General features: G+C 35.8%; 1 protein-coding gene across 1 annotated transcript in view; it reads right to left on the reverse strand.

Annotated features, from left to right (window-relative positions):
• The window catches only part of MRE11 (MRE11 homolog, double strand break repair nuclease), a 65,394-nt gene that overhangs the window by 32,461 nt on the left and 10,264 nt on the right, over positions 1-22,669 (reverse strand). The window contains exons 5-12 of the mRNA XM_079929101.1: positions 17,365-17,452; positions 15,903-16,044; positions 13,150-13,264; positions 8,992-9,177; positions 8,333-8,504; positions 6,642-6,722; positions 3,351-3,477; positions 680-780 (exon numbers count right to left, since the gene is read on the reverse strand). Coding sequence (XP_079785227.1) covers positions 680-780; positions 3,351-3,477; positions 6,642-6,722; positions 8,333-8,504; positions 8,992-9,177; positions 13,150-13,264; positions 15,903-16,044; positions 17,365-17,452 — 1,012 coding nt within the window. The remainder of the gene's footprint in view (positions 1-679; positions 781-3,350; positions 3,478-6,641; positions 6,723-8,332; positions 8,505-8,991; positions 9,178-13,149; positions 13,265-15,902; positions 16,045-17,364; positions 17,453-22,669) is intronic.

Here is a 22,669-nt window from a genome sequence, read left to right on the forward strand (position 1 = left end):
AGTCACAGAGAAGTATCCGGGGAAATGACGGCCAGACAGATCCAGCGTTGCTTGCTTTGAAGATGGAAGAAGGGGGCCCGGAGCTAAGAAACACGGGTACCTCCAGAAGCTGGAGGAGATGAGGAAATGGAATCTTCCCTACAGCTTCCAGAAAGGAACACAGCCTTGACAACACCTCAGTTTTTGTCCAGTGAGACCAGTGTCTGGTTTCTGACCTACAAAACTGTAAGGTAATAAACCTGTGTTGTTTTAAACCACTAAGTGTGTGGACATTTATTCCAGTAGCTGTAGGAAGCTAATACAACCAGAGGATCTCAAAGTGGCATATACCCACAAAAATAAGAATAGCTTCACCATCCAGTAACTCTGAAATTACATCCAGATGCAAGAAAATTAAATCCTGGATTCAGACTTAGGTAGTAGCGATAAAAAGAAAGAGGATAACAACACTGACAATAATAGACACAATAATAACAATATTAATGACTGACATTAATTAAGCACTTATTTTTCTTGATACGTAATAACTATAAATGAATGTAACTGTCACCTTGCTTACTTCATGGAGACATTCTGAGGATTCATTTTGTTTAAACTATCAATTACACATATCTTAAATTAAAATCTGTTATTATAAGATAGCCATTATCTAAACTGAGAACTGTAACTAAGAAATTACCTTCTCTGCGGTTTGAAAATACTGTTTCACAAGATCTTCTACCCTTAGAGTTGTTACTTCTGAAGGTTTTGTGATGAACTTCCCAAAGTTGATCTCCTCTCCTAGAAAAAAGAAGTCCATGGAAAAAAAAAAAAGTAGCAGTTTCTTTTTTAATGTTAAAGTGCCCAAACTCACTGAAGGTTGCTGTCAGTGAAGGAGGTATGGCCAAACTTTATCAACTGTCAGTTTGCTCAACCCAGTAAATTTTGAGGCAAAAACATGTCATTTTTGCTAATATCTAGAGTCATTTCCCCAAAGTCTGTATTTCTTTTCCAAATCTCCAAGTAGTATGTCTCTTGGAGCTATTCTCACAGAGTGGTCCACAGATCTCTGGGAGTCCCCCATACTGGTTCAGGGGGCTTAAGGTCAAACGTACTTTCATAATAATACTAAGACGTTATTTATCTCTTCCACCATATTGACATTTGCACCGATGATACAAAAGCAGTCATGGGTAAAACTGCCGGTTCCTTGGGATGAGTCAAGGCAGTGTCTCTGAGTTCTACTGAGAGTCATCACTTTGTACTCACAGTTCAAAACAAGACAAAACAAAAAGCCAGTTTCACATAAGAATGTCCTTGATGAAACAGCAAAAATTATTAATTTAATTAAATCTTGGCCATTAAACACAAACCTTTTTAATATTCTGTGAGACAAATGGGAAGTAGGTTTAAAGCACATTTGCTTCATTCCTAGGCAGGATGGTTGTCTCAAAAAACAGCAGGTACGGAATAAAAAGAATACTGGGCAAGAAGTCAAAAAGCATTAGGGTCCAGTAGGTGCTCTGCTCATAACCTTTGTCAGGGAAATGAATATTAACTGTCTAGCACGTGTGTGACCTGGTGTGGAAAACACAATGATAAAATGACAGGATGCCGCCCATAATAGCAAATGATTACAATACAAGATGGTAAGTGCTACAACAGAGGTAAGAACAGAAAATATGACACACACAGAAGAAATAAATTAATTCTTCTCAAAGAAGGCTGAAAATAACATGCAGATAGCAAACGCAGTTATCATTTGACTCCAGACTTGCACTGCAACTAAGAAGTCCGCATGCTGCAACTGAAGATCCTGCATGCTGCAACAAAGACCCCACGTGCCATGACTAAGACCTGGCACAGCCAAAAATAAAAACAAATAAAGTAAAAAAAAAAAGACTTGCAGAATGAATAAGACTTACTAAGCAAAAAAGGAAAAAGAAAAAGTATTTTAGGCAGAGGGAAAAGTTTATGCAATGGCTTAGGGGGTAAAGAGGCACAAAGTTCAGTGTGCCTCTTACAAAGTGGTGAGGACAAGTGAATAGAAATCTTTTTTGAATTTCAAGACAGGAGAATTAATATTGCTTCATAAATATGATTACTATATTTTACTACGCCAGACACAATGTTAAGACCATTTACACACAGTATATCATCTAATCCTCACAACAATCCTGTGAGGCAGGCACCGTTATTATCCTGATTTTGTAGACAAGAAAACAAAACATCAGAGATTAAGTAATTTGCATGATGTCACACATGTAGTTAAAGTAGCAGAGCTGGCCAAAACAACAAACAATTTCATGCTTTCGATAAGATATACAAAAGGGTCACTGTTTCCATTCAGCAATTAATGTTTAAACAAAAAAGGGATCATGAGAACAAAACTGACAATGGATGAAACTTAAGTAACATAAAGTACTAGGTTCTATACTCCACATTCTCACAAATGCTACACCCCAAAAATTCAAGGAATTGATAAGGATGGACAATTAAAGTAAATCACCATCAGTAAGTAACTAGCTAAAATTCATAGCATAAAAATACCATTCTCTGATATGGATTTTCCCCCCCTAAAACAGTATTCTATGAGCTCCATTTAAATAGCCAGATGACTGTTTCAGGCTGAATTAACAGCATACACCATTGTGATCACAATTTCACTATGAAAAACAGAAGCTCATTAAATCGGGGTTAATAAAAATCAAGGTAGCGTACATGTAAACAAGGGCCATATTTTTCTATGAAAATTCTGACTCGATAGCTCTAAGGAGATGAGCCTCTGTATTTAAAAGGACCAATACTTCTTAAGAAGAAGCACTGTTTCAGTCAGATGACCTGTTTTTGATAAATGCTAAAATAAGGGCAATTCGTTTTTATGAACTTTAATTGGAAATTAATTATCTGATCAATAGAAACATCAAACTTAAGCCCTTAAGTACATATCTTTTTAACATTCTGGGACACCTCTTATTTCAAAAGACTAGAGTCTTCTTAAATCACTGTACACTGTAAAGCTGAAATATTTAGCCCTGCAAAATTTGAGAGTATGTTCTCTGAACATTAATAATGTATAGTAAATAGTAGATATTTAAACACTTTATCTCTAAAGTATGTTGTTAATCAGCAGCACGTTTTAAATAAACTACGAAAGGCTTCATTTCTTTATTGATATCCACAAGTTTACAAATGATTTCTATCTAATTTTTAGAAGAGATTTAATTATTCCAATTATCAGTTTATTTGTCTGAGATATTAGAAAGAATCATAATAAAACATGTTCCATTATTGTTTTATACTTTTACTAGAGATTGATTTATGTGAAGCCTATAAGAGCATTTTTTAATTTGTAAAGATAACTAGCTTACCCGTGTCTTCCTTTTGTTCTCTACGCCTGAAAAAATGGATAACATCTTTTGGATTAGCTACCCGGTCCACAAATTTCTGGCTAAAGCGAAGAACACTGAATGGTTCAAAGCCTCCACTATAGTCCACCTGGAAATACAGAATAAGCTATGAAGGCTAGGAAAAAACAGATCACCAATTTCAGTATTCATGTTTATGTGTAATACTTTTAAGTTAATATGTTAATGTTCCACAATTCATTTTAAAGATCATGATAATGTTATACCATTTATTCTACTGAGAAAATAAAACTTCAAAGGTTTACACTTAGGCAGAACATTGTTTGATGGAATCAAGATACAGTAAGAATTCCACAATGTCAGAAAATTACATCTCCCCATGATAAAATCATCTGAATATCATCTGAAAAGGATGTGAAATTTCTAAACAATTTTTTTTAAACTTTTAAAACAGAAGGAGATTCTCTACCAAAACAAAATGCTGGCCCTAGGTGCATTTGTTAATTGGTCTATCATGTAGGGATAAGCTTTTACACTAGACAAAAATAAATGCTGGGAAAATCCATGGAAGAAAAGAAGCTAGTCTGTGAGCTTTGAGAAATGATCACCTTCCTTCAAAACACAGTACAGTCATCCCTCGGTATTCACGGGGGATTGGTTCCAGGATCCCTAAGAACACCAAAATCTGTGGATGCTCAAGTCCCTTATGTAAAATGGCGGAGTTCAACCAGCCCTCCATATCCGTGGATGCAGAAGTGCAGGTACAGAGGGCCGACTGTTTCTATTTATAAAAGAACTAATAATTGCTCTCAAGGCAGGCTCTTTCTAAAGATGTCTATGGTGGTACCAAGCTCTTTACAAAGAAAAATACTACCTCTCTTTCTAAGAGATATAATTGTTCTCCTAAACTAGCTGTTCTCAAAGTATGCTCTGGGAATCAGCATTGTACCACGTCACCAGCCTTTCCAGATTACTCCTAACCTCCACCCCACTTACCCTCTTCATCATACTTAGCACTAGCTAAGAGTTTGTTCATGTATTCACTATTTGTTTATTGTCTCTCCTCACACCTCCACCTCCTGTAACCCTCGTCTACTTTACCATCACTGTGGCCCTCCTCCCCGCCCACCAGCATGCAGAAAGAAGGTACTCAACATACATTTGTTCACTGCATTAGTGAATCAGTAAGCGTCCTCTAGCCAACACAATGTACTTCTGGAATACTACTTACGTGAAAATATTTGTTCTTTTGTTTCCTTAATGAATTAATAATTTAGTGTGTTTAGAAAAAGGAATGCCAATTTTCAATTCAAGTCTGGTTGGTTCTAATGGTATCAGGCAGACACAGATGAGGAACATGGGACCTTCTGCCCTGATAAAGAGAACTATGTGGTTCCCCCGAAGCAACTATGTTTCTGTTACCCAGACCATCTCTACAGCTGCTGCCATGTTCTAAAACAGAAAATGCCAAATGCTCAAGCTATTGGGCCTCCCCAAAACTCTTCAGACATTTTTAACAACTGTACTCCAGCCTAGTTTTATTTGTAATTTTCTGCTCCTAAAAGTCGCAAAGCTCGTTCACTAAGCAAACTTTACTGAGTGTCCACAATGTATAGGCACTCTTTTAAGGGCCAGGGGTAAGGGCCAGGGGTAAGGGCCAGGGGTACCACCATAAGTAAAACAGCAGCTTGGCTGTGAAGAAATTCACAAGCTGACTGGGAAGATAAACTATGTAAAGAAGTAATTGCAAGCAGAATGTGATGGTGCTGTAAGAGTATGTACACCGTGCAGTGCAGCCAAAAAAAAAAAACTTTAAAAAAAAATGTAATAAAACATTATTACATATATATGTATATGTAACATTTTATTACATCTTCTGACAGGGAGATGTAATAAAGCCATTCTCTTTCTTGGCAAACTCAAAAAAAAAAAAAAGAAGTATGTACAAAGTAGACTGAGGACACAAAGGAAGAAGCAACGACTCTGAAGGGAAGTCAAGAAAGGCTTCTTTTGGGGGCTTCCCTGGTGGTGCAGTGGTTGAGAGTCCGCCTGCCGATGCAGGGGACATGGGTTCGTGCCCCGGTCCGGGAAGATCCCACATGCCACGGAGCAGCTAGGCCCGTGAGCCATGGCCGCTGAGCCTGCGCGTCCAGAGCCTGTGCTCCGCAACGGGAGAGGCCACAACAGTGAGAGGCCCGCGTACCGCAAAAAAAAAAAAAAATTTGGGAGTTGTCATTCTATAGGTGACCATATGCCTAGACTGAACAGAGGGCTAACTGAAAGATAGGAAGGGACAAACATCATTCGTAGTAGAGAATGCCGAAGAGTGATTCAGTAAGATGACAAAAATCTACTGGATTTGACAATTGAAGGTCATCTTTTCCACCTTAGATGGTGGGGTCAGAGCCTTGATTATAGTGGATTGAGGAAGAGAGTATTACATGAGCAATATAGACAATGTATTTTTTTGAAAGAAAATCAGAAAGGGCAGGAGCTAGGAGAAGGGAAAGGCAGAGGGGCAAAAAAAAAAGTCTGTTGTTATTTGTTTGTATGTATCATGATAGAAAAGATAAGCAGGCTTATAGGCACAGGAAACACTTCAATTTCTTAAGACTTTTCTAATACTGTCAAATACTTATCAATTCTTTCCACATATTTATCAAGCACGTGTTATGTGTCAGGAACTGTTCTGGGATCTTTGGATATATTAGTTAAGAAGATTCACAAAGTTCCATGCTTCTACAGAGCGGATAGTTTTGTAACGAAGGACAAACAATAACCAAAATAAATAAATTGGGTGTAGTAGGTTAGGAGGATGTGCTGTGGGAAGAAAAGAAAAGAAAAAGTAGAGAAGGGAAGTGAAATCAGGAGTGTTGGAGAGAGGGTATGGGGGTTGCAATCTTAATTAGGCTGGGGCCCACTGAGGTGACATCTGAGCAGATCTGGAGGAGGTGAGAGCATGTCTGATGCATCTGAGGAATTACAAGAAGGCCAAGTGTCTGGAAGGGAGGGAGAGAAGGGAACAGTAAACGAAGTCAGAGAGCACAGCCAACATATCAAATACAATAGACTACTTAGAAAAAGAGAAAAATAAAGAGAAAAAAAAACCAAACCTATCAAAACGAAACTATGATTAAATCAAATCCTGGCTGCTTTATTATTTTTTCCACCAACGATGACTGCTCTTTTTAGTATACGTACTCTCTTTGGTACTTTTCCCAAAATATCCATGTAAACTGTACAACACTCTCCTCTGAAAATCAATAAAGTTGAATTTATCTAAAGAGGACTTACTCGCAGTCGTATAAGAGGCTTCTCTGGCTGTCGAGAATTTCCCAGACGTTCCCGTTCTGCATTTTCAAGCATTTCTTCAATCTCAAAATAAAGATATTGTCATGTCTAGGGGGAAGAGGTACTACCGGCTGGCATCTAGTGGTTGAGGTCAGAGAGGACTTGTAAAAATCCTACCATGCACAGAACAAGCTCCCACAACAAAGTGTTACCCAGTAAAATGTCAATTGTGCCAAGACTGAGAGACTCTGGGCTCCCTGACTAGGCCAAGACAAATCCATTCATTTTCCTTCTCCCTGGCCTCAGAGATTGGGTTCAGGGACAAGTACATGACCTCAGTCCAGAGAAACTCAATGCTAGGGGTTTATTTGGAACTACTGGGAAAAAAGGATTCTTTCAGCTGTAAGGACAATGTAAGTCTGTGGGCCACCACGTGAAAATGCCTTCCTTAGAGCGAAGCTTAAGACAGAAACCATCAGACTAGGTGGCACAGAACTAGACACAGAAACAGAGAAAACTACAGTCTTAATTTGAGTTTCTGGATCTAGTCATTCTGAAACCAGCAAACTCTTAAACTTTCCAGTTATATGAGTTACATGTTGCTAGTAAGCTGTGACACTGGGTGAGTTATTTTATCTAAGGTTCAACTCTTCTTTCTATAAAATGTGTATGGTAGACTCTACCTACCTATAGCATCATTCAGTGGATTAAATGCAAAATGTTGTCAACAGTGTTCAGAATATATACGCCGCCAATGAATATCAGTGATAATTATCATTATCATGATTTTTATAAGAATGAAACGCAAAGCAGAAGAGCCTACACAGCGTAAGAACTGAATAAGTGTCAGTAATTAATGTTATTAAGCTGTCAAGTTCCATATTATTAAATGCATTTACCCAACTTCATAGTGGCTCTAGAATTTCTGCAGTGGTTCAGGGATGGCAATCTGCATGGTGGGAAGTATGGGACTTACACTGAAGTGACAAGGTGCATAGCACACATTTTAAGATTTTATGTGGAGGGAGATTTCAGGGTGAAAGGGATGTGTGATAGAGATTATTAGCGTAATGGAGATTATTAGAGAGGCTAAGGCTCTCCTCATCTACCATAACATGCTGCCATTCTCCAATCAAAGCCACTGCCTGCTTTCATTAATAAAATGAACAAATTATCAAATTAGGATAAAAAGAGAGAAAAGATTACGTATATGTTTTTGAGAAGGAGGAAAGGATCTGGGAGAGGGGCTTCATTAAACAAAGTTTCTTCTATTCATAACATTCCTCCCTCTGGAAGATGTTAGTTTTTTTTTTTGTTTTTGTTTTTTGATGTGGACCATCCTTAAAGTCTTTATTGAATTTGCTACAATATCGCTTCTGTTCTATGTTTTTGGTTTTTTGGCCACCAGGTATGTGAGATCTCAGCTCCCTGACCAGGGATCGAACCCACTCCCCCTGTCCTGGAAGGCAAAGTCTTAACCACTGGACTGCCAGGGAAGTCCCTATTAAAAAAAAAAAGAAAAGAAAAAAATTTGATACAACTGAACTCATTTATAAAACAACAGTGGTTCCTGACAGGCTTCACGAGAACGTAACAATATAATGACTTCCCTCTACTCTACTGAAGTATTTAATTCAAGGTAAATAACCTCTCAACTAAAGCAGATCTCACTGACCTTTATCTACAAGAATTACCTTCTCCAAGCAGAAGCTTTGTATGGCTTGGGTTACTTTAGGATTATCGGGGTTAAAAATGTCTGGATGCTTAGCCAGAACGACATCCTCCATGAAAAACTGCCGCACTGTGCGGAGAGGAATTTTCTGCATGTTCATCTTCCTTCCTTTAATACGCAGCAAACCAACGTGTCTGAAATGAGGAGAGGAATGAAAGCATAGTCACATTGCAAACTTCCGCAGGAAAATATGCACATCAAAACTATCATATTTCTAAATTTCTACAAATTATTTATAAAATCACACCCTTCAAAAGTATTTTTAGTAATTTAATCTTAAAGTTGTATCACAGGAAAAAACTTAAACATTCTTCTTCCCCAAAATAAAACCCATTCATACATCATTTTTCCTACAGCACTCTAACTTAAAATTTAATTAATAAAAACATTAGCCTTGAATTGGCCTAATGAGCAGCAAAATCATTAATACCATTGGGATCTTCTCCTGTTGAAAACAGCTTAAAATCTGGGCAAACAGTAAGACTGTATTGAATGATCAATCTTTATGAATAAATCTATCATATAAATAACAGCATCATCAGTACCTTGAGCCTATGAGATGGTTAGACTATCATAGCAAATTTTTCTTAAATTGATTTAAAAACTATAATAATTACTCACTTCTTTACAGCTTCTCCTGGGGAAAGAGAAGTGACCACTGAGCTTCCAGGTTGTGATACGTAAAAGAGCTGTTGTTCATTTTTGGTTGGAGCTATTTTACACTCATGTTCATGGCCCCAGATAACAAGATCAATGAAGTCATCCAAAAACTGTTCTGGAATGAAGTTAGTACTTCCGTGTTTACTCCTATGCCAAGATTTTTAAAAATAAATATTATAAATGTCCAGAGATACAGAAAAACTTCATAATAAGTCTGTATAGATCTTTCTTTCTCCATTAACTAAAGATTTATTACATCCCTTCTATATGCCAGAAACTTTCAAGGGATTGGGGATGCAAAGAAAGTATCTAATTCCTGCCCTCAAAGGGTTTACAAACTTGCAGGACACAGACAAGTAGAAGCCTCAAAGGAGAAAGCAGTCGATTCTACATACAGAGGCAGATCACGAAAGACTTTAGAGAGGAATAATTCCCCCTATGGGAAAGTCAGAAAAGTGTGAGCTCTAAAAATGGTAAAAACCTATAAATTGGTCTGAGTGTATACCAGAGTACAGAAAATGGGAAGTGAGTTTAGTCTAAGCTTTGTAAAATAAAGTCAAAACTCTAAATATGTTCCATCCTTTTTTTAATAATATGTTTCTTTTACTGACTATAAAAATAATGAGAATGTCAGTCTTACACAGAGATAAGAGTTTTCAATATTAAATAAAATATTGTATGAATATGTGATTTTCAAACTCTCATTTTATACCTAGATTAGCTGCTATTATTAAAAGATATGTGAAAACCCAAAGAGAGGAAGACAAAAAAAAAAAGTTTTCCCTAATACTGATTTATATCACTGAGAATTTAAGTAAAAGTGTTCAAATACTTCAACCAGCATTCACTTAAGGCAAACTGACATTCATTCATTGAACAAATATTTACTGTGTGTCTACTATGTGTCAGGTTTCCCAGGTCTCTTCTAGATACTGAAGACATAGCAATGAACAAAGTCCTTGCTCATTGTGGGGGAAATTAGCAATAATACAATATGTTTATGCATACACACACACACACGCGCGCGCACACACACACACACACACATATATAATTTGTCAGGTAGTGACAGGTGCTATAAAGAAAAATAAAGGGAAAAATTACATGGAAAAGGGAGGCTACTATACAAAGGGTGGTCAGGGAAGGCATCTCTGACAGGAGACAAATGAGCAGAGAACTTAAAAAAGGGATCAGGTGTGCATGGGAAGAAAGTCCTAGGCAGAGGGATGAGCTGATGGCAGAGGCGCTGACGTGGGAATGTATTCAGTGAGTTCAAGAACAGCAAGGAGACCAGCGTGGCTAAGCAGAATGAATGCAAGGAAGAGCAGGAAGTGAAATCAGAGAAGCTCATGTATCTAGGAATATTTATGTAAAAAACATTTTTTATGTAAAAAACGTTATGATCCTATCACAATTACTGAAGAAACGCAGAATAACTCAAATACGACATGATGTAACTATGCTTTAATGGAGCACTGGTAAAGGGAAGATTATGCTGGTGGGCTGACTCTGATTTGTGACCTAGAAGCTGATCAAAACATCTTTGTGGAAATATTTTGCATGACAAAATTGCTCAGGGTTTACCTTCTTTTGCTCAAGAGAATGGTCCACATATAGAAACAAATGGAAAATAAAGTAAAATGTAAAAGGCTCAAGAATTCTCACTTAATATGAGAAAACCTGTTTTTTATAATACCCTGAAAACAGTAACAGAAGAAGTACCTAAGAATGCAGAGGATGACAAATGAACCTAACAGAATTACAAAAAAACTATTATAACCACAATGAAGGGGTAAGGGAAAAGGAACCGACCAAAGTAACTTTAGAAAGTGGTGTTTTTGACTAGATATAGTAAGGCTAAGGACTAAAATAACATACAAACACTGTAGCCTAGCTGGCAAATTTGTTTCTCACAGAGCTATGGGTCAGCAATTTTGAAATTACTTTGTTATGTCAACCAGTACTGAAAAAAATAAGTAAACATACCATAGGTAATACAATCAAGGTTTCTAACTGTTAGAGAAAGAAGTCACAAATATGAAAAGACAAAAATGAATCCTGTAGGGCTGGATTCGAATCAGTATGAACTCGTGCTTGTTTGTGTTTTTTTAACACATGTATACATACAGACATGTATGCATGGATTAGTGAATATACATATATTTCTTTAACTCTAGTCATGAGGGCTAAGAGACCCACAGTAGCAATAAGCACATTTAGTGGCCATATCTGGGTTTCAAAATACCACTCTCCAATAAAAGCAATTAGGACTCCTTGGAGAAGTGGTTGATTCCAGGGCTTGAGGAGAAAAATACAAGATGAGCCAGGAGCATCTTGTGGTACTAGGTTAAGGACATGCTCAAAAAACAAAAAGGAAGAGGGCATGTTGAAAGGACATAGAAGCCAATGTAAAAAAGCTCCCACTGGTCAGAGTCGAAACAACCTGAGCAACAAAAACAACATCAAAAAATTAAAGGATTGGATTATAACTCAAAGAATTAAATAAACATCCCTGAGTCCACAGTAACATAAATAAATGAATGAATGAATAAGTACATAAATGAGAAGGGACAAATTTTCCTAACAGAAGAATTTCAATTAATAATTATAAAAAGAATGAGGGAAAAAAAAAATCAGAAACACCACCACAGTATTAATTGCTGGAAACAAGATCCACCAATGGATGCTAAAATTTGTGGGCAAAAGTTTACGTTGAAACAGGATGTTCACATAGTCTCAATGTATTTTTCCCCAAATATTTATTAATTACAAAGTAGAAAATGGGACCTCTACAGCAGAGAAACCTGGTCTACACCACCTTAATTGAATGATCAAGATTATTAACATCACCAGTAACCAGCCATACCAACATTATACTACCCATTCCCCTAACCAATGCTGCCATTCCAAACTTTCATTCTGGCTTGGAATCGCTGATAATTGTTCCTTCTGACTTATCCCTACCTTGGGAAAGTACAAAGTGTAGCAGAACTGGAAAGCCCTCAGCAAGAGAAGGAACAAACTCCCAGTTTGTTATATGGAGACCACACATATCAAAACTCTGGACTGCTCCTCCTTTAACTACACTGTTTATTCAAGAATATACATAAGGCAACATAAGACTGCCCCCTAAAGCCTTTCTTTCACCGAGTACCAGTGATGGGTAAGTACCACAGTATTCTGCTGTCCATAAATATCTGTTCAATAAATAATAAATTATATAATCAGGCCCCAAATCCCTTTAGATTCTTCCTTAATTAACTTCTCAGCTTTGTCCCTTACATATCATTCTCACTACCATCACTGTTACCATCTCACACTATTTTTTACTATAATGATCACATAATAAATCTTGCTTCTTCAAATCTCTATTCCTTTCAATCAAACCTACACCCTGCCAACAGATTAAATTTCTTAAAACTACTAACAAAAGAAAGTTGATCTAGCTATATTTAATATTCTGGAAAAACACTTGTATATATGTACCAGGAAAAATCTCTAAGAATGTTCCTAACAAAAAGGTTTAAAAAAGCAAAAATCTGGAAATAACACAAAACACTCACTAAGAGGAGAGAAAGCTGAACTGTATACATCAGTGAAAATGAATTACCCTTTTAAGCATCAAAATGGATGAATCTTAGTAACATAATGTTGAAGAAAATAAGCCAACTGCAAAATATAAAGTATGGTGTTCCAGTTATACCAAAACTAAATAAAAAATACTCATAATGAATGTGTATGTGATTAAACAATAAAGAAAAGCTATGGACAGATGAAATAAAAATTGAAGATAGTGCTTCCTCTGGAGTTTGAGGAAAAACGTGTGATCAGGGAAGGGCATGGGGTAGGGTACTGGTAATGTTCCACTTCTTTCTGAATTTAGGATTATTCATTTTATGGTTCTTCTTATCCATATGCTAGAAATATTCTTTGTAAGTATGAATATATACTGAAAACAATTTCAAGATGCAGTCACACAGTGCATATCGAAGTCTTGCCTGATCCTGCACTGACAACTTTCAAAGCATCAGGAGCATTTTACTGAAATAGGTAAGCTTGGAAACAGAGATTTGGGGAACCTCAATACTTGACTCAAAAATTTTCAGAGACTACTTTTACCTGTTCTGATGAATCACAAATAAGTTAAACCAAGAGTTCCCATCTTCTTTTGGTCTCAACATTGTCACTTTTTTGTTGACGAACATTCGATAGAGCCTTTCATCTGGAATGGATCCTGAAATGGATATTACATTATTTTAAAAGTGGTTTCTTACTCGGTTTTAAAAAACGAATATGTTTTGCTTCTAAATTATGTGCTTCTCTGAGTATTTCACTTTCCTATTAGAGAGATATTCGAAATGTGATGTCATTAGTTACGAATAAACATGTTCCAGGTTCATGCCTGACAGCTGCTAAGCAGTTAGTTGCATTTGAAGAATGTTTTCCAGGTCAAGCATATATACTTTCAAGATCTGGAAAATGTGGAATAAAAATTTGAGTTTTCTATGCTCAAATTCTTATTAAAATTTTTAATAATATTGTTTTCCACTCTCCCTTTATTTATTCTAAGTATATATGTACTTTTGATTTAACATATACGTTGTAAAATACACAGGAAGAGATATTACAGGGGATGAGATTAAAAATGTATTTAAAAATAATCGTCTTATGTATATTATGCTTTTAAATAAAAATACTGTGGTTTTTAATAATTTAATGACTTTTAAATAACTCTTCCTATTCCCTAAAGGATCACCTTAGTCTAGCGAAGGAGACCAACAAAAACAATTAAACATGAAAATTGCAATTTTAAATATTATAAAAGGGAAAAAAGTCAGGATGCTAAGATGGGGATTATCACTGGGAGGACAAGGTTGCTACTTTATGGAGTGATTAGGGAAGGGCTGGGAAGAAAGGTCAACACCACGTAAGTATAAGAGCTAGAAGAGGTCTAGCTTCTAAAAAGAATTCCTAGTGTGGCCAATGAAATAGATGGTGGCATGCAGAACATATAACTGGAACAAAAATGTCAAGACATAAAAAAATCCAGGGCATTAGAAGGTTGATCTACTTGGGTGTCGAAGCACTGAGAACAGACAAAACTGGAAGGTAGGCAAGTAAGAAAATTGAGGGAATGGAGAAGCCAGTTTAGCCAGTTGGCAATTAGCTTCAAGGGTGTTTGCAGGCAGGAAAGGAGGTGTCAGTAGGAAGCAAGGAGAACAGTGACTTGCCCTCCACCTCTTCTGCCCTAAAGCCCATAAGAGGCTACGAGAGAACTACGTGGGACACAGTAACCTCAGGGGCCACTCAGTTTCACTGAGGGTTAGAGAGTACAGGCAGCATTCAGAGACTGATGAAATGAGGGAATTTGCTAACTAAAAAGAGCTCTAGAGTATACAGAGCTGGGGTGAGAGGAGTGGGTGGAGCGTAGAGACAGAGTCCAGTTAAGGAAAACAGAACAGGATGAGATGAGAGTTTGGGAGAAAATGGATGACTGAAGCACTTTGCTTCTGGCAGTGACTGAGGCATAATGGGATCTGTCCTTAGTCTGAAAGTAGGAGGATCAACCATTTTCTGCAGATATGATCCCTAACGTTACAGTGATTAAAATATCTGTTAGTAGTTTTTAAAAAAAGCATATTCCACTTCCTGCTCTATCACTTGCAAAATCAGACATAATTCCTTGATCGCATTTTCCATATCTCTAAAATATAGATAACCACGATGCTTTTCTACTTGTTGGCGAAATCATGAAAATTGGGCAAAGACTATAAGCTTCCTAGAGAAGCTTCCTAGAGAAAGTATTTAAATAAACCATCCATCATAATTATTCTTTAAAAAACATACACAAAGAGAAAAGAAGTAAATAAGATTTTTCTAAGGCTTCTATTATACTAGTCACTCAAAAACTAATAAAAACTATGTAGAAGCTGCAGTGTGAATTTTTTTCTCAATTTCTCTTGCGGTACTTTAAGGTTGGTTTAACATGAAGTATAATTTTTATAATACTCTATACACTACAAAATCAATAAAACTATTGCATCCATAAAACAAATCAAACTGAACTTAATCCAAGGAAAACACAAAAAATAGCCTTTGAATGCACTCTAAAAATAGTTTTCCATTCATATGGAATAAAGCCTAGCAAAAACAAGCTTTTACCTACTGGACACTAAATAAGTTGAAGATAGTGAAGCTGGTAAAGGAAATTTTCTGACCATTGTAAATGATAGCTCTAGATTAGCACTGTCTAATAAAAATATCATGTGAGCTACTAAAACAGGCTAAATATGTAATTTTAAATTTTTTAGTAGCCATATTAAAACAAGTAAAAGAAACAGGTGAAATTAATTTTAAGATATTTTATTTAACCCAAAATACCAAAGGTATTTTACACTTTTTCCTAAGTCTTTGAACTCTGATGTGTATTTTATACTTATAGCATATCTCAATTCAGACTAGCCACATTTCAAGTGCCCAGTATCTACATGATTACTGTATTGGGCAGTGAAACTTTAGAACTTTCAAAGACTTCCAAGATATCAAAATGCAGTTTTTCTAATTACTCGATAAATGCTAATGTTCAGGATTTTTATCGGAGTCTAAAGGAAAGAAAAAATAAACAATAGATACTAAAGGAAAAATATTTTTTCACCAAAACTGCTATTAAAAATAAGTATCAAGGACTATTGGTGCTTATAAAATACTAAAAAATTTCTACCAAAACCTTCTATCATTTTTTTAAGTCACCCATAAGGAATAATTAGATTTGCCTCACTTTTCCCCAAACAGCAGCAAAGTTAACTCCAGAATTTGGTTTCCTAGCTGCTTAAACATTTATTGACATAAATAGTAAAATAAAACCATCTTACCTAAGCCATATAGAGCAATTTTTGTGCTTCCTTTTTGAAGCAAAACCGGACTAATGTCTATCTTCTCCACAGACATTGAACGTCCAAAGTGATTTACAAATCCAGCACAACTTAAAATATCCAGGGCGCAGAGTAAGTCCACCTATGGACAGTATTTTCAAATAATATAAATGTATATCTAAAAATAAGTAATCTGCATATCATATTATTACTTATTAAAAGTATATTTTATATAGTAGTTACAAAAACCTAGATTAGGATAATGTCTTCTCAAAACAAAATTACAATAGTAAAAGTATTCGCTATCGTTTTTCTATTACAAGTGACCCACTGCGACTGGAATCACATGCTAAATGCAAAGTTAACATTTCATCAAAACTTATGATGTCTTGTCCACTAAAAAATAACAAACAGCCATGAAATCAGTGCCTTGTCATATTAAGCAGACCTCTTAAGAGGTGAGAAAAAAAAGACTAGCTAAGTAGTGATTTATAATACATTAATGACCAGATAAAACAAAAAGGTATTTTGAGATTATTTTAGGAGCCCTATTATTAAAGATCTTCCTCGACTTACAATGGGTTTAGGTCCCAATAAATCCATCGTGAACTGAAAATACCGTTAAGTCAAAAATGCAGTTAAAGCACCTAACCTACCGGAAATGATAGCTTAGCCTAGCTTACTTTAAACATGCGCAGAACACGTACATTAGCCTACAGTTGGGCAAAGGTATAAATACTTTTACAATAAAGTATGGAGTATCTTGTGTAATATACTGAATAATGTACTGTAAGTGAAAAACAGAATGGCTGTATGAGTACAGAATGGCTGTAAGTGTAGCAGCTGTTTACCCTCGTGACCTTGTGGCTGATCGGGAGCTGTGCCTCGCTGCCTTTGCCCAGCATCACAGGAAAGTATCTTCCCACGTATCGTTAGCGCAAAAAAGATATTCAAAATTCAAACTTCAAAGTGCAGCTTCTACTGAATGTATATCCATTTCGCACCACTGTAGAGTTGAAAAATCTAAGGTCGAACCCTCATAAACTAGGGACAGTCTGTACTTTCATATCAAACAGAAAATAAGATGTTCTAATTTAGATTTAAAACTGTTCATGAAACCCTCATTTCCTACAGGTGAGATTTATGTGATAAGAGATACAAAAGCCCTTGGTAAACTGTAAAGCATTATACAAATGTTAGGTGTTTATTCCTCCTCCTGGTTCTTATTGTTAACCTTGGCACTTATGAAATAAATGTGTATGCCACATGCCATTTATTATTCCAGATTTTTAAAAATTATCAAAAAAGCAGTATAAAAGCTTCTATGAATGATAAAAAGTCAATTTGAACTTCTGACTCAATTTGACTACAAATTGCTGGGAAGAAGTGAAAGAATGCTTTCCAAAGACAAACTAAACTGATCGTTCCTAAAATTTCAACAAACTAAGAACCCAATAATTACCCCCGTAGGATCATCATGATTGCCATGAATACTAAATACAGGAATTGAAATGTTGAGATTGCTATCTTCGTAGTTCACCCATGGAAACCTTAAAAGAAAAGAAAGAAAAGTTTCTGTAAGAGACAAAAGCTGTTTCCCCGTTATCCTCCTCCAAAAAATTAATACAGTTATAGGCAAACTGGATGATCTAAGCTGGCAAATGACCACTAGTTTGGAGATTTGAAAAGATAAAATCCTAGGCAGCAGTTCATTTCAATTCAAGTTTCAAAAGTTCTCAAAGTACTACACTTTAAAAGAAAACCATACAAATATATGATGCTTATGAATTGTATGAGATTTGAATATCTGATTAATAGGAAATAGGCTTTCAAAATTTTGAGAGCCTTTATAAAAGGTTTTTATTTGTAGAAGCGAGAGGGGAAATACACCTACTCTGGAATCCAAAAGACCTAGATTGAAAACTCCAGCTCTATCACTTACTGCTTGGATGACTTAAAGTTTCCCACCCACTGTTGCCCCTAGTCACCAAGGTTCTCTTCTCAGAGGCAAATAACATTAGGAATTTCTAGTGTATCTGTGCAAAAATATCTTATACCTCTAAAGCAAATAAATACATCTTCCTTCTTAAACAAATGGTAGCACAATACAGATTTCTGCCCCCTGCCTTTATCACTTTACATACTTTATAAATCATTCCATATCAGTACATAAAGAGCTTCCTTGTGATTTTTTTAGCTGGACACTGCATGGATTATTATAATGTGTTTAAGTAGTTACCTATCAATGGACATTTAGACTATTTCCAGCCTTTTGTTTTACAAATATTGTTACAGTGAGTAATCTTGTACAAAGTTGCCCTTGCGAGAGTATAGGAAAATATCTAGAAGGAAACTGTCAGGTCAAAAGGAACGCGTGCATCTGTAAATTTGATAACTACTGCCAATTTCCCTCCACAGAGGTTGTATGATTTACTCATAGTACAATGGCAATCCATGAGACTAATTCCCCCTACTCCACCAAGATACTGGGTGGGCCAAAAGGTTCATTCAGTTTTTTCCTTAAGATGGCTCTAGTAGTGCACAGTTGTCTTTAATTCCATTTGAAACAATTTTGTTAGATTGTATGTGACAGCTGTCATATCAGCGGGCATTTAAAAAAAAAGACTTATGAAAATTGATGAAGGTTTGTGTAGTCATTTTAATACTGAAGATGGAAGGAAAAAAGCAACATTTTTGGCATGTTATGCTTTATTATTTCAAGAAAGGTAAAAACGCAACCGAAATGCAAAAAAAAGATTTGTGCAGTGTGTGGAGAAGGTGCTGTGACTGATCGAACATGTCAAAAGTGGTTTGAGATGTTTCATGCTGGAGATTTCTCACTGGACGATGCTCCCTGGTCAGGCAGACCAGTTGAAGTTGAGAGCGATTAAATAGAGACATTAACTGGGAACAATCAACGTTATACCACGTGGGAGATAGCCGACATACTCAAAATATCCAAAACAAGCATTGAAAATCATTTGCACCAGCTTGGTTATGTTCATCGCTTTGATGTTTGGGTTCCACGTAAGTTAAGCGAAAAAAACCTTCTTGACTGTATTTCCGCATGTGATTCTCTACTTAAATGTAATGAAAAGTTCCATTTTTAAAACAAATTGTGACGGGCAATGACAAGTGGATATGTACAATAATGTGGTAGGGAAGAAATTGTGGGGCAAGCGAAATGAACCACCACCAACCAAACCAAAGGCCGGTCTTCATCCAAAGGTGATATTGTGTGTATGGTGGGATTGGAAGGGAGTCCTCTATTATGAGCTCCTTCTGGAAAACCAAACGATTAATTCCAACAAGTACTACTCCCAACTGGACCAACTGAAAGCAGCACTGGACGAAAAGCATCCAGAATTAGTCAAGAGAAAACTCATACTCTTCCATCAGGATAACACAAGATTGCATGTTGCTTTGATGACCAGGCAAAAACTGTTACAGCTTGGCTGGAAGTTCTGATTCATCTGCCATATTCACCAGACATTGCACATTTGGATTTCTATTTACTTAGATCTTTACAAAATTCTCTTAATGGAAAAAATTTCAATTCCCTGGAGACTGCAAAAGGCACCTGGAACAGTTCTTTGCTCAAAAAGATAAAGTTTTGGGAAGATGGAATTATGAAGTTGCCTGAAAAATGGCAGAAGGTAGTGGAACAAAAGGGTGAACACATTGTTCAATAAAGTTCTTGGTGAAAATGAAAAATGTGTCTTTTATTTTTACTTAAAAACCGAAGGCATTTTTTGGCCAACCCAATACATTATCAAGCTTTTTCAATCTATGCCAGTGGTTCTAAACCCTAGCTGCATGTTAGAATTTTCTAGGAATCTTTGAAGATCCACCAATGTCCAAGACACTCTCAGAGAGATTAAATGACCTGGAGACTGGGCATCAGTATTTTTTAAGATTCTTAGGTAATGATAATGTGCACCCAGGACTGAGAATTACTGATCTATATCAATCTTATAGGAGAAAAATATATCAGTATACTTTATTTTGCATCTTTCATATTCTTTTAATATGTTAAAATGCTACTTTATTTCCTTTTCTATGAACTATGTCCATATTCTTTACCTATTTTTTATTAAGTCATGGATTTTTTTTTTAATTGACTTGAAAGAACTACTTAACTATTAACTATTGGGAAAATTAGACCGTAATTTGCCATGAGTTGCAAATATTCTTCCTGGGGTTGAACCCAGACTTTTGACTTTGCTTTGGGAGGCTCTTGCCATGCAGAAATTTACTTTTACAAGGACAAACATATCCATCTTTTTTTTTATGGATTCTGGGTTTGTGTTAACACTTAGAAAAGTCTTTTTCACATCCAGATCTTTTTTTAAAATGTCTAACAGTTTCTTCTAGTTCTTTTATTGAATAAGCTATATTTTTTGTGGAGATATGAGATACCACCTTTATCAAATACTAAATTCCCACATGTATTGTGGCTATTTCTGGAATTTCTATACTCTTCCACTTATCTGCCTATCAATTCATGAGTCACACCGCTTTTTAAATTATTGTAGCATTATAATATACTTTCTTTTTTCCAGCTTTATTGTGATATAATTGACATGTAACATTGTATAACTTTAAGGTATACAATGTGTTGATTTGATACACTCATATTTTGCAAAATGATAACCACTATAGCTTACTCACCACTTTAAGCTTCACACACACCTAGCTTAACAGCTGCATCATGTCACGTAACTGCCATTTCTTTTTCGTAATGAGAATATTTAAGATCTACTCTCTTAGAAACTTTCAAGTATAAAATACAATATTACTAACTATAACCACTATGCTGTACATTAGATCCTGAGAACTTATTCATTTTTAAACTGAAAATTATATATTTTTTTGATCAACATCTCCCCTTTTCCCCCAACTCCCTGCTCCTGGTAACCACCATTCTAGTCTCCATTTATATGAGTTCAGCTTTTTCAGATCCCATATACTGTATAAGTGATATCACACAGTATTTGTCTCTTTGTCTGACTTATTTTACTTAGCATAAAGCCCTCAAGGTCCATCCATGTTGTCTCAAATGAAAGGATGTCCTTTCTCATGGCTGAATATATATATATATACACGGCTGTGTGTGTGTGCAGATATCTGCACACACACACACACACACACACACACACACACACATATATCACAACTTTATCCCTTCTTCCACTGATGGACACTTCTGTTGTTGCCATATCTTGGCCACTGTGAATAATGCTGCAATGAATGTGGGAGTGCAGATTATCTCTTTGAGATCCCACTTTCACTTCCTTTGGATATACACCCAGAGGTAGGATTGCTGGATCACGTAATAATTCTATCTTTAATTTGGGGGGGAACCTCCAGTGTTCTCCATAGTGGCTGCACAAATTTACATTCCCGCCAACAGTGCACAAGGGTTCCCTTTTCTCCACACCCTCTCCAACACTTGTTCTCCCTTATCTTTTTGATGACAGACATCCTAACAGGTGTGAGTTGATATCTCATTGTGGTTTTGATATGCATTTCCCTGATGATTAGTGATGTTGAGCACCTTTTCATGTACCTGTTGGTTGTTCTATTTTTGTGAAAAATGCCATTGGAATTTTGATAGGGATTGAATTGAGCTAGTCACTACTTAGTAGTCTTCTTTTCTCAGAGTTTCCCTATCTTTTTTTTTTTTTTTTTTGGTCTATTTTTTACATGAACTAGTAAACCAGAGGGAAAATTATCCAAAATATAGTACAAAGAGATAAAGTTATAGGGAATATTAAAAAGTGGGTAAAATATAAATAATTTTCAGGAAGAAAAAGAATAGGAAACAGAAAACATACTGGATAAGAATTTTCCAAAATTGCTGCAAAAAAAATTCTTAGTTTGAAACGCATGTAGCCCAAACAGTATAAATAGAACTAAATCCACAACTAAATATGTCACAGTAAGACTGCAAAATGCTAAGGGCAATGAGAAAAACTTAATTGTTACCTGAGTGTTTTCTTTATGCCAGCTACTATTCTAAGCAATTTTCTTATTAACTCAACTATTCCTAACAACATTTCTGTAAGATTAGCACTATTCTTTTCCCATCTTATAATAATGAAACTAAGGTAGGGCAGATCCAGGATTTGACCTCAGACAGTCTTATATCAGAATCCATGCTTTTAAGCACTATGTTATACTGCTTTTCCAGCAACTAAAATGATAGCAAGACTCCTCAAAAGCACCAAAAAATAAAAGTTTACTGACAGGCAGTGAAAAACTACTAAAAACTGTACTTCAGAAAGGAAACTGAATCTAGACAAAAGGAATGAAACATAAGAAACAGCAATAGTAAGCAAAGAAATAGGTAAACACATCTATGGGGTGGGTGAAGCAGTTTAAAAATAATAAAGTTTTAGATTTGAATAGAAGACGGGTAAAGACTGATCAGAATTCTTAAAAACAAGGACATATGTTAAAAATTACAAGAATCTTTTAAAATCCAATTCTATACTCAGCCAAATTATCAATCCGAAGTTAAAAATAGCCATTTTCTTACATAAAAAAATCCCCAAAAATTTACCTCCCAATATAAACTCATTTTTAAAATATATATATACAAATAGGTAAGAAATAAATATAGCTATGTCTGTTTTCAGGGGTTACTTTATATATATATATATATTTTTCCATATTTCCATGTATACGTGTGTGTGTGTGTGTGTGTGTGTGTGTGTGTGTGTATTTAAGCTCTGTGCACTGAGAGAGCCTAGAAGCAGTGACAA

Source organism: Stenella coeruleoalba (assembly GCF_951394435.1).
Source record: "Stenella coeruleoalba genome assembly, chromosome: 8".
Lineage (NCBI taxonomy): Eukaryota > Metazoa > Chordata > Mammalia > Artiodactyla > Delphinidae > Stenella > Stenella coeruleoalba.